This window comes from Lithobates pipiens, unplaced genomic scaffold, assembly GCF_037356315.1.
Source record: "Lithobates pipiens isolate NorthernLeopardFrog02 unplaced genomic scaffold, aLitPip1_a1.2 Scaffold_8, whole genome shotgun sequence".
Lineage (NCBI taxonomy): Eukaryota > Metazoa > Chordata > Amphibia > Anura > Ranidae > Lithobates > Lithobates pipiens.
Window position 1 is genome coordinate 172,636,671 of NW_027507903.1, and position 13,174 is coordinate 172,649,844.

The 13,174-nt window shown below is 38.5% G+C and overlaps 1 protein-coding gene across 4 annotated transcripts in view; it reads right to left on the bottom strand.

The window, feature by feature from the left end:
• RELN (reelin) overlaps positions 1-13,174 on the bottom strand; it is a 651,259-nt gene that overhangs the window by 64,247 nt on the left and 573,838 nt on the right. For all 4 annotated transcript variants that reach the window (XM_077471873.1, XM_077471875.1, XM_077471874.1 and 1 more), the window contains exons 46-50: positions 12,115-12,283; positions 7,797-7,937; positions 3,503-3,680; positions 2,981-3,174; positions 775-1,031 (exon numbers count right to left, since the gene is read on the bottom strand). In XM_077471873.1, coding sequence (XP_077327999.1) covers positions 775-1,031; positions 2,981-3,174; positions 3,503-3,680; positions 7,797-7,937; positions 12,115-12,283 — 939 coding nt within the window. The remainder of the gene's footprint in view (positions 1-774; positions 1,032-2,980; positions 3,175-3,502; positions 3,681-7,796; positions 7,938-12,114; positions 12,284-13,174) is intronic.

The window sequence follows — 13,174 nt, forward strand, 5'->3', positions numbered from 1 at the left end:
TAAGCAAACTACCTGCACTTTAGCTCTGCAGTTACGTTAGGCACATTTTAGGCCAGGTCAGGTTTACTTTAAAGTGATGTTACCCCCAAAATTAAGATTCCATATATGTGTTTTCATACAGTTCTAGCCTGTCTTTTTTTTCTAGTGCTGTCAATAGCTATTAATTCTGCCAGTTCCCCTTGGTTCCTGTTTTAATCCAACCCTGTCAAGCATTGAAGCAGATTCACACTGGCGTGGTTAGTTTGTGTACATAGGATTTCTGCTAGAAGTTACAGGATGTTGTGTCTCTGATGGTTAGTTTTCCAGCCTTTACCCATGCTCAGTCCTGCTGTGGTGATTGACAATGGCTCCAAGCAGAAATACTAGTATGGACACAGATATAGATAGCATTTTCCACTGAGTTTGCATACACTTTAAATACATTTTAGCACTCATTATAGGGAAATTTTTCTCTTTTTTCTTATTCTATTTATTTTATTGTGGTGTATAACCACTGCTGAACAAGAAAAAGTGGGGAATAGGTGTCAATGAGTTAGGAAAACAAAGGAGTACTTAAAACATGACAGAGGTTCTTACAAATAGTACTTTGGCAGCAATTGAGTTTGAAGTACTACAACCAAGAAATAATTGTACTAGGTATATATTAATGATTAGAGATCACAGTAAATGCCATCCACTATGATTTGGAAAACACAGGAGGTTATTATGGAAAACAGAATTAATGCAGCCTATCACACTGTTAAGCCAGAGTGATATTTATTTCAGATATGTTACCTGCAGTTTTGTCTTCAGAGAAGAAATCAAATTCTATTCTTCCACTAGGGCCTGCATCAGCTGGAGTGCGTTCATGGTGTGGCAGTGGAGCGCTGCTGAATGTATCTAGCATCACTGTACTTTGATCCACAGAACCTGCTATCAACACGTTATCAATGGCCCAGTCATTCTGATCCAATCCATCATGCTTGGGCTGCCACCAGCGGAAACGGGTGCCAACAGTTTTAGCACTGAGTGGCAAGAGGATGTTTACAAAGCTGAAAGTAAAAAGCAAACACATTTAGTATTGCCACTGGAGATTATTTTGCTATGGATAAGTCAGTTTACTAAAGGGACAGAAAGTTTGGGGGAATTTACAAACATGGAATTTGCCTTGTACATAACTGGATGATTAAAGTAAACAGAGCTTCAGAGGGGTAAGCGTATTCTCTACTCCTTTAATACTATACCATATTATCATACAAGCAACAGACATAGATACATATTTAAACCTATATGGTTTATACACATGAGCTTCTGAATGGTCATCAGTTTCTGAATTAGCAATGTAGCAGTACAGCAGTCACAAATTCTCTTAGGGCTGAGGTCCTAGGGTCTGTTCATACTTGGTACACTACATGGGTTCCTCCTGGTGTTCCTGTTTCCTCCAATAGTATAGAAACATTCTACTGGGGAAACTGGTGACTTCCCAGCAGATTGCGTGTGAATGTATGTTTGCCATGCACACCTGTGGTGGGGACATAAGAATGATTTCACCTGCAAACAATGGCTGGTCTAAATGGCTAATATACTCTAAAGATATCTTTGGATTATTTTATCTGTGTAATTAAATAAAACAAATGCATTTTCTTATAGGCACATTTGACAAAATAATATAATATCACAAATGTAAAACAATTCTGGCTGTTCCAAAAGGCACTGCAAAATATTATGTTTGGTCACCCACGTCCAGCCATGTACAATAGTGCATGTATACCATGTATTTTTCTTTACTTTTCATTTCTGTGACCAGTGTGTGGAATATAAAACAGTTGAATCTATGCAGACAAAACAATATTTCATCAACAGGGTCAACAGTAACATACTACATTCATAAACAGAAGTGACTATTGCTTGATAAATGAACTTGTGCCTGAAATTACATTCCATGAGTAGGTTGATGCCAGGGGCATTACTGTGAGCCTGACAAATCGCTACATTTGCTATCTCATTTCTCATTTATAATAATGTACTGATGTGGCAGATAGAGGCTGATCACATTATAGTTAATGGAAAATCACTTGTACCTTAGGGGTTAGTTACACATGTTTTTTAATCAATGCTTCAGTGTTTTTATTGTAAGTAAATGCCTGCAAGTTTCTCTGCAGCTGCCCAATGCAGGCCACAGCTGATGGACATCTACACATTCACACCAGCCTGGACATTAAAGTGTATTAGGGACTAACAAATTTAAAGCTGCAGTTTATTAAACTGCATGATCCAGTTTACCGTGGAGAGCATGAGGCTATCACCACTGCAATTATTTTAGGCTGTCTCTGGTTTTGATACATTGCAAATAACCAGCCTTTTCAAAAACAGTTTAACAATGGCAGCCTACATAGTTCTCTCAGTACAAGTCTCAATTAGAGCAGATGTAAACCATTTGTATGAATAAATCATAAAAGACAAAGACTGAATAACTAAGGAGGGGTGATGGTCATGTATGTAATTGTTGTTGTTGAATGATGCTAAAGTTACAAACTTATATGGAAGTCTGTAGTCTAGAAAAAAAAGTAAAAAAAATAGCTACATCATGTTTATGGTGCATGTTAGTAAAAGTGATTTTACTGAATTTCATAGGAACAGACCCTTTGTCTTAAAGGCAGTATAACAATTTATTTTCATTATATGTAACAGGCATTTTCCTTCAAGGCCCAGAGTCATATCTTTAACTGATATCTAGCGATAATAAGTAAAACACAATTGGACTTGCTACTTATTGCTGAATTTGTTTCAATGTACATCCAAGGGTTTTCTTCAGTTTATCGGATAGACACAAATTCCCTGGCATTTAAACCCAGTCAAATCACTAAAATATAATTACTAAATGTCATGCATAAAGCATGTGACTGTTATTAAACATTCACCCTACTTACAGTATCTTAGTCACAATTGTAAAGACCTATGTTACACTTATGAACATTTTATTTTCTATGGAGATACTCACCCTGGTTTACTGTACTGGTCATAGAAGATTTCCATGAGCAGGTTCCAAGTGATGCCTCCATTCACTGAGTACTCTAGCAGCACACCTTGATTACGACTATGAGGTGTTATCAGACACCCATACATGAAATAAAACTGAATAAATTCAGCACTGGTCAGATTCAAATCCACAGAGACCAAAAGGCGACTACAGCCCTGTTGACATAAAAGAAAAACGTAATCCATTCAGGCAGTAAAAAAAGTCACAAAGCATGCAGAAACATGGGAGGCAGCCATAGCCTATTCTTAAAAAAAAACTATTTGACTAGTTGTCATGCTGACCCTATGAATTCAGTACATTTTTTGACCTAGAACAAAATGCAGATGAGGACTTCTTAGCCAGTGGATCTTTAAAACAACACCAACTGTGTTGATGGGGGACTCATGTGGTTTTCTGAAAGTCAAATCATCTATCTAACACACAAACAAACAGCACTCAATATCCAGATAAGTATACAATAAAGATAAAAAGATTTATACTGACCCCGCTAAAGTGGAGAGCCATTCCTGATGCCACAGCACCACAGACACTGCTCAGCTTCCCACCATTTACAGTCAACCAGTTCTGGCTTGCTGGAGCCCGGTTAAAAGTGTCCTTCAGTTGCGTTGGGAGAGATACCTCTGGCTCATCACAATAAATTCCTCCCCAGTAGTCATCACATCTAAAAACATGCCATACATTTAGAGAATACATGTATTAGTAACAGCAGTTAGTCATTTATTCAACAGGAAAAATTGAATTCATATACACAAACTGTAAATAAAACAATGCTTTGCACATAAATTTGAAAGGGGCCTGCTTTGATTGGGTAGTGTACATACTGAGTTTATACAAACTGAGTTTGACTTTCACCTCCCACTGTCACATCCAATTATCAACTTCAACTCTCATCTTCGCCTCTCAGTCTGACACTTATTGGATGTGACGTCATCCCATACAGCAGTGTCTGCTCACAGCCTGATCGTGCACAGCTTGAGTCGGCACGGCTTGAAGATATAAGCATTTTATTGTGCAATAATCTTACCAAGCAGTGAAGAATGAGCGGTGCCAAATACTCAGTGAATTTGCTAATAATACACAATCTCAACTCAAATGTATCCAATAAAGTATAGCGTCGGCTCCTGAAGAGCACGCGCTATGTGTTTTTCAAATTTAAGGTTACACCTGAACTACAGTTTGGTTTGGGTACAATTGTCTAAATTTGGACCTCAGCATCAGTCTGACTGGACTATGAGATGTTGAGCCTGACCACAGGGGGCACTGTCTCTTCTGGCAGGCATGGAACTATGGTCTGGTTGGGAGCTTAAGTTACGCTCTCTCGGAGCCCGCCCAGTGGAAGTGGCACTCTTGCTGTGCTTTCTGGGAGAGGGTATATAAGATGCGGATGTCACATGGTTCGGGGTTCCGGTCCAGAAGGATGTACTGACTTCATGGTCCTGGTCCTCCTGACCAGCCTCCAGGAAGGCTATGGCTTGGGGTGCGGATCCACCCGATCTTGTTGTCTCGGGGCTGGCTAGCCCTAGGCAAGGAAACTAAAGGAGGATTCTGAGGTGTTTGGGTGCCGTCTCTGGTTTGGGAGAGACCCAGTGACTTCATGCTATCCAGGGGAGGACTGTTCAGAAGAAAGCCACGTACGGGTTGGTTTCTTAGCAAGAACCTGAAGGAGCTGAAGTACCCAAGAGAATCCGGTCTCGTGGATATCGCCAAGCTGGCTGAAAGATCCAGGTATCACACGAGTGTTCTACAAGTTTAGTTTTCCTACGTGTTCTACAACAATGTCTGTGGCAGAGACTTATCCTTGTATGTTCTACAACAATGTCTGTGGCAGAGACTTGTTCCTGAGTAAGCACCTTGTTGGTTGCTAGGCCTTGTGAGAGAGGGACTGTCCAACTTGAGTGAACATCCAGTTGCGAATGGCTATTCTCTGGATGCAGTCAAAGTAAGCAAGTTCTTCAACATTGACTTTGACACTAAGAGTACCTGAACTTCCTTTCCAACCCTCTGATCCCATTTTATGAGACTGTTCATTGTATATGTTTTTTGCAAATAAAATTCATTTAAGTGGATCTGTTGTCAGTCTCTCAAGTTACTGGGCCATCTACCACGGGACACCCCTAGACATGAAGTGAGGAAAAAGAAGGTAACGGGAAGCCCAATCTAACCAGCAGCTCCTTGGGGGGTTAGTGCTACAAAAGTATACACATAACATAAATAACATTGATTGTTACCACTTTAAACTATAAAAGCAACACCCTGTGAAGTGAATAGTTGCAATAAATTCTATGAATAAATAAATAAATAAAGTGTCCAGTTTTAAAACACAAAGAGTCCAACATTCATTACATAGTGACCAGTGAATCAATTATAATTATAATTCATAAAGACTTCCAGAAACACTCCTCCACCACACCGCCGTGAATGTGACTTCAATCCCCTTATGTGCACACACTCACCTGCTGATTATGCCTCACACTGCCGTGTTTGGCTATAGATGCTTAAACCCTCTTTTCACAGTGATGATGAAGAGTGACAGATCTTCAGGTGTCAGTCAGAGGCAAATAAACAGCTCCTGATTAAACCTCTTCACACACACAGCTGTTTATGCCTCACACTGCCGTGTTTGGCTATAGACGCTTAAACCCTCTTTTCACAGGGATGAAGAGTGACAGATCTTCGGGTGTCAGTCAGAGGCAAATGCACAGCTCCCAATTAATCCTCTTTACACACTCCACATGTAAATGAAAAAAACACAGCCTCCGATAGTGTAAAACCTTCACACACGTTGATGGTGCCTTTGATATTCCACATGTGAGTGCAATGCAGTGAAATTTTATGAGATTAAAGTGTGTGAAGGTTTTACACTATCGGAGGCTGTGTTTTTTTCATTTATTTGTGGAGTGTGTAAAGAGGATTAATTGGGAGCTGTGCATTTGCCTCTGACTGACAGCTGAAGATCTGTCACTCTTCATCCCTGTGAAAAGAGGGTTTAAGCGTCTATAGCCAAACACGGCAGTGTGAGGTATAAACAGCCAGTGAGTGTGTGCACATATGGGGATTGAAGTCACAGTCATGGCGGTGTGGTGGAGACGTGTTTCTGGAAGTCTTTATGAATTATAATTGATTCACTGGTCACTATCTAATGAACGTTGGACTCTTTGTGTTTTAAAACTGGACACTTTATTTATTTATTTACTTATTCATAGAATTTATTTCAACTATTCACTTCACAGGGTGTTGCTATTATAGTTTAAAGTGGTAACAATCAATGTTATTTATGTTATGTGTATGCTTTATTGGATACATTTGAGTTGAGAGTGTGTATTATTAGCATATTCACTGAGTATTTAGAGCCGCTCATTCTACACTGCTTGGTAGGATTTTTGCACATTACTATTTATTTAGAGTGCCAGCACGTGTTTTTGTTGGTTTGTTTGATATTATTATTATTTTTGTTTGTTTTGTTTTTTAGTGTAAGTGCAGTGGTGATACACAGGTGTGAGGGCGGAAGTGTGTATTATTGTTTTTGATAAGCATTTTATTACCTAGTGTCGGGAGAGGCACTTGGTCAATATAAGTGCAATGTAATGCTTTTAACATTCTTATAAATAAATGGTTTTATGCTATGGAGCCCTTCATTGCTTTCTACCAGACTCCTTTTGAGCTTTAAAGGGAACTAAGAATATCATAAGAGATCTTTTGTTTTGGAAGAGAGTTAGACCTGTGTAGAATTGTATTTTGAGTGAAATCCGATATCGTCATTGCCTCTGATAAGTTATTAGAGTGGAAGGTGGAGAATTCACAGGGGTGTGTGCACTTTGAAGCAAGCTGAATTTCTGCAAGTGAATATTTTTCACTTTATTGAAGCACTGTACACAGTTTAATGCACTGAACACTTTAATACATTTAATTTATGATCTGTAAAGTTGGATTCGTTTTTATTACATATTATTGTTATATAAATTTGGAGTGTTATATTTATGTTTTGACACTTATTTATGTCAAATATGAATTTGGTGCACAATTATATATATTTTTTATGATAAAGTAATAATAGCGCTGTCATGTATTTATATTAGTACTGGTGCCTTTGGGTCCCTTAAAATGTGGTACAATGAAAAAATAAATGATTCCTTTGTGGAAGCAAATTTATGTATATGGTTGGATGCCAGTCAGTCACTTATATTGCAAACTGTGGTTGGACTGGGTCCAGCTGTTTATTGTTAAAGAATATTGTTGGAGGTCAGGGCACCTCTGTGTTATTAGAGATAGAAATCTTGCAAGCAAATCGATTATCTATAAATTTCTTTGAAAATCCAATAGTCTGTTATGCATGTTATGTTAGGATTCTAAAGGGACCTGCCAGGATAGCTATTATCAGTTATAGCTATGCCTACCAATAAGCACTAGAGAATGCTATTGCACCTGTCCCAAAACGAATGATTGACTGGAGCAATGGCTAACTCTATCATGGATGACAGATTAAATACAATTGGGTTGATTTTGTAAGACTGGAGATTGTAAACATGATGCAGCTATGCATTGTAGCCAATCAGCTTCTAACTTCAGCTTATGAATTAAGCTTTGACAAAAACAAAACTGGAAGCTGATTGGTTTCTGTGTAGAGCTGCACCAGATTTTGCACTCTCTAGTTTTAGAAAAGCTCAGCTGTGTGATTGGATTAAATGGATTCAGATATAATTCTACTATGTCCAGAGCCACAGGAAAACAGTCTAAAGTTGAGTAGGATGCAATAACAAAAACATGACATCATACTTACACACAATTTCCTTGTACACATCGACCATGGCCACTGCACATGTCAACACACCCATCTCCTATATAGACGTTATCAATAGCCCAGGTTTGCTGCTTGTCAAAAGGCGATGGCTGGTTCCACCGGAATCGTGTCCCTTGAGATCTTTCAAAATGAAAATCAAACATCAAATGCTCGTATTAATGTAACATAATATTGTACTTAGATGCACATTTACCCTTAATAACCTCCTACTCTCTTGGTTACGGGCCTGCTATACTGTGTTGGGATACATGATTTTAGTCACAACAACGTAAATTGATTAGGAATGAATTACTAAACAGAACTGGGTCTTTACTTAAACTTACATTTTGTATCCTTTTTTGGTATTCAGTGTGATCTATGCAGTATATCTGTAGAAAAAAACTTTTCAAATACGGGACTTAATATATGTATGAATGTGAGTTAGGGACCTTAGATTGTAAGCTCCTTAAGGACAGGGACTGATGTGAATGTACAATATATATATAAATTGTCAGCACAATATAAGTACCTGTAATAAACAGATAAAATATTAACAATCCTCACTAGTTATTCACAAAATGTAACATTAAATTCAAGATATAGACACAAGGTGGCGACATCTGCACTGAATACATGAACTGAGTACAAAATCAGAAAATATATTCCTAAGTGTATTTGCATAATGAAAGTATTTTTGCCTACTGTTCATTCAAAGTGGCAATGAGCGCTACAAAAAATGAAAGGCAGGAAGCAAATAGTTAAAGAAAAAAACACACAAAAACAGAAAATTTAGTTAGTTTTTGTTACAGGTTGACATACAACCCAAACTGTATTTGTGGACCATGCAGCGTGCTCTTCCATAGCAATCCATATTTAAGTTACAAAAAGCACCTTTTAGGAGATTCACACATAAATGCAGGTCTGCTGTTTTTCCACCCTGTCACATTCTGTTGAACTTAACAAGCCTGTGATGATCACCTCTGAGATTTGGCACAGTGTGTTCCTTCATCCACAGGCTTGATTCTACCTGTCATCAGCAACCTTGGGATTGTTTATGCTCTTCCAATAGCTTCACTGCTTTTTCACACTGCAGATATCCAGCTATTAATGAAGCCTTTGGTGATATTACTGCAAACTGTATGGGAAAGAGTGTTCAGCTATCTTTGGAGTTTTGGAAGGTGGTCCACAGATACTTCCATCTGTAAAAGTTTCTCTTAAAATAGAACTGTAATTTAAAGGAAAAACGTTTGTGAACAAGCAGTTTTGCTATGTCACTTCTGCATTAAAGTGTTTCTAAAATCAGAATGTTTTATTTTTACCTAATGCAGTCAATGCATTAAGGTTAAAAACTTTCTGCGTGTAGCTCCTGCCAGCACCCAGCCCCCCCCCCCCCCCTATACTTGGGAAAGAAACCAAGAAAGCGATCCTGCGCTTAGGTGTTATGCTCGTGGAAAGAAAGTGTAGCTCTGAGGAAGAGGGTTTGCACTTAAAACACATCAGCCAAGCCATCATAGACACCATCTGGTCTCCTTGCATCATTGAAGCATTCCAGCAGTCCTGGAAGCAACATGTTTACATTATGCTTTGACATGCGTGTATACATCATGCGTTTGTGAGTATTATGTGTGTCACTTTTTATCTTTTAATAAATGTTTATAATGGAATTGTACTAGGTCGGTGAGTCCTTCTCTTGTTTTCTCTTCCTCCTCAATGGCTGAGACCCAGCAGTGGGAGCTATTGGCTTTCGCCACTATCAATCACTGCCAGTGAGAACGGAGCAGTGGGTGGGGCCGAGCCCCATTCTATATGCCTTACAGGAGTACAGACAGAAATAAAAATCTGCCAAGAGCTCAAATTCCTCTCCACTCTATCCAGAAAATGTTTAGACTATAGTGGCACCTTAAAATTGACAAGGTTTTCTTAACCTCCCTGGTGGTATGATTATGTCAGATTTCTGATGCTCAAAGCGGTACAATGTTTCACATGGAAATTTGGCGTTTTATATTGTGGGCCTGTAATTCTTAGGAATAACGCACTTAAATCTGTCCAAACAAGAGTCTAGTAGACATCCCAGGGGTTGATAAAGTTTGAAACACGAAATCATAAATTATAATATAATAAATAACTAAAAAATAATTATAAAATATATTAATATAATAATAATAATAAAATGTATTCAATAATGTAATCAAATCAAAAATACTGAAATTTGCTCAGTTGCAGAATTTTTGCTGTCATTACTTTCAGTGTTTGATGACGAATTTCCCCACAAATCACTATTGCTCAATTCTGCAAATGATTCTAATTTATTATTACTGTATGCAGGGCACTGGACAAAGCATTAGGGACAACAGGGATGTGAAATAATTTGATACAGTAATATAATCTGTAAGATTACAGTATACTGTATGTGTTCTGTGTTTTTCACTTTTAGAATTTGGCGCCGGGCTCTGTCCCCGTGTGACGTGACGCTCGGAGGGAACGGAGCCAGCACTGTGAAGCGGAGGACACGGCTCGCACACACAGTGGGGATATCAAAAATACAACCTCTTTTGTATATCAAAAATACAACCTCTTCAAAACAAGACACATTATAGCAGGAAAAATTATTAATGTTCTTGTTCCAATTGACCATTCTTGCACAAAATACAAATTTCCACAGTCCACTTTTGCAGTATGTGCAAAAACAATATGACTCTGGAGATATAAAAAACCCCTGGTGTTTCTCTGATTGTTCATACATAGCCTTATATTCCTCAAAAGTGCGCAGGTAAAAATGAAAAAAAAAAAACTGCATTTTTGTTTGTAGGTGGTTGGATGATGGAAGTCAGCAGTGCTTTACTTTATACAATAAGCTCTGGGCAAAATTCCTATGCAAAGTGTAACTTGCAAAGCAGAGAGCCTATTTTAAATCAACTTCACTGTGTACTAGTTATAGCCTGAGTATAAATGGAAAATCAGTCAAGTTGAAAGAGTGCAACATTTTTAACATTACTGTAAGGCCGCGTACACACGCGGGGACTGTTCGCCCAACTTTGTCCGCTGAACAGTGTTTCGGCGGACAGTCCGCTCGTGTGTGGGCTTTCAGCGGACAGTTTCAGCGAACAGTCCGCTGAACAAGGTTTTTCGGAAATTCCGAAAAACTGTCCGCTGAAACTTTGTTTCAGCGAACAGTCCCCTCGTGTGTAGGCTTGTTCGTCAAACTAAGTTCCGCGCATGCTCAGAAAGGATTTACACGCCGAAAGTTATAATGCAGTGTATAGGACGTCGTATTTTTCGTCCCGTCGTACGTGCCGTTCACGTCATCGCGCACGGTTTCAGCAAACTGTTCGTTCGTCGTGTGTGGCCATGTCCGTCCATGCTAATTTTGAGCGGACTGTTTGCTGAAACTGTTTGACGGACAAAGTTGGGCGAGCAGTCCCCGCGTGTGTACGCGGCCTAACATCTATGCAGTTGTTCCGTTTCACTACATCATTGTGGTACCTACTGTACAATATAATGTTGATATTCCAATTTTCCCCTGAGCTTTTTGAATGAGGTGAAATTAAATTTTGCAAAGAAAACCAAGGAAAAAAAAAGCATTTTTGCTTGCACATGATTGGATGATGGAAGTCAGAGCTTCACCTCACTCACTAAACTCTGAGGAAAATTCCACAAAGTGCAATCTGCCTTGCAAAGTGAGCAATCTATTTGCCTTTAACAATATGAGGGCATGAAATTTCACTTAGCATTGGTAGCTATCATTCTCTGCGACAGGTGTCAGAACAGTAAGTATTGTCATATCTTCTACTTTAAAGTCTTGAATATGTTGTGTCTTTCCTGTCGGGGATGTTCTATCAGTCTGTCACACAACTCCATCTGTACTTTTAATGGTTCTAATGAAGACTAGATGCTACCGGTTCCTGTACCCCAGTGAGAGCCATTAGTACCAGCTGGCAGTAGACTCCTGTCTGTCTTACCTAATCCTGTATCTGCTCTACTGTATGTATGCACTGTGCTCATATTTCTTTCTGCATTGCCTAGAATTTCCACTATAATCCAGTCATCAGGTTCCTCATCCCCAATAGCTTCTAAAACCCCTAGATACAGCCAGCAGATCCCTGCTACCCATGACATCACCATTTTCTGAAACTAAAACAAATAAATAATTCAATGGCATACATTAAAGTACTGAACAGTTAGGAATCTTTATTGCAGAATCAGAACTTTTGTCTGACATTGGAGATCTTACTATATAAGCATTAAAGAAGCCAGGAGTTTCTCGTGCCTTTATTTACATGTTCTAATGCCATTATAAAGAACAGCTTTGCATTTTTACCTGGTGTATGGAGGCAGAGGCAAAGTAAATCTAGTCCATTTGTTAAATGTGTCAGATACCAGCACTCTCTGAAGTTGGTACTTATTACATTCCACATTGGTTGGCAAACAATCTTTTAATACAGAATTCCACGTGAGCCCCAGATCCACAGAGTATTCCAGTTCAATGGCTAAAGGTAAAGTAGAAACATATTAGTGGAGTATAAAATATGAATCTCACACAGTTCAAATTTTCCCCATAAATATAGACACTGTATAAGTGCAAATATTTTAAATTATTACTTGTTAGACCAAATTCTCAACAAACATCAGCAGACTTTCCAAGAAATAAATCTTAAACCTACTCTGCTGGGGATTTGCCAATCCAACCCCAACTTCTACTTTGTGGAAAAAAATGATGCTGCAATTACTGAACAATACCAAAATTGGGCATTATATGTTTATTTTGTCACGAAAGTAATCAGAAAAATGCCCCCTGGTGCATTCAGCAGACTCACAGCATCTTTAAGGGTGGCAACTGACTTATGAAGCCAGCATGGTATCTAAGAAATAAAGCAAAATACTGTCAAATAAGGTAAGGTAAGATACATTTTTTTAAAATATATTTTTTAAAACAGGCAGTGGGATTTACGATTTATTAACCCTGGAGAGTGCAAAATCTGGTGCAGCTCTGCATAGAAACCAATCAGCTTCTAACATCAGCTTATTCAATTAAGCTTTGAGAAAAAACCTGGAAGCTACCCCAGATTTTGCACTCTCCAGTTTTAGTAAATCAACCCCACTGTGTCACAGAATAGAAGTGATTTGTAGAGATGTATAGAGTTTTTTTTAAAGTAGAAAAATAGAGATGTATACTTAAGAAAATTTGGTAGCATAGCATGAGATTTTCAGTTCCAGTAAAACTTTAATTTAGGGCCTCCATACACGCTGTCCACATAGATTTTTTTTTTTTTTTTTTTTGTGAAAAGAGTGTGGAAGGGATAGGAACTTTATCTAGATATTTAGATTTTTATTGCTGCCTCTGTCCCCATGTGGAAGCTTTCTCCTCACTTCCTATATAT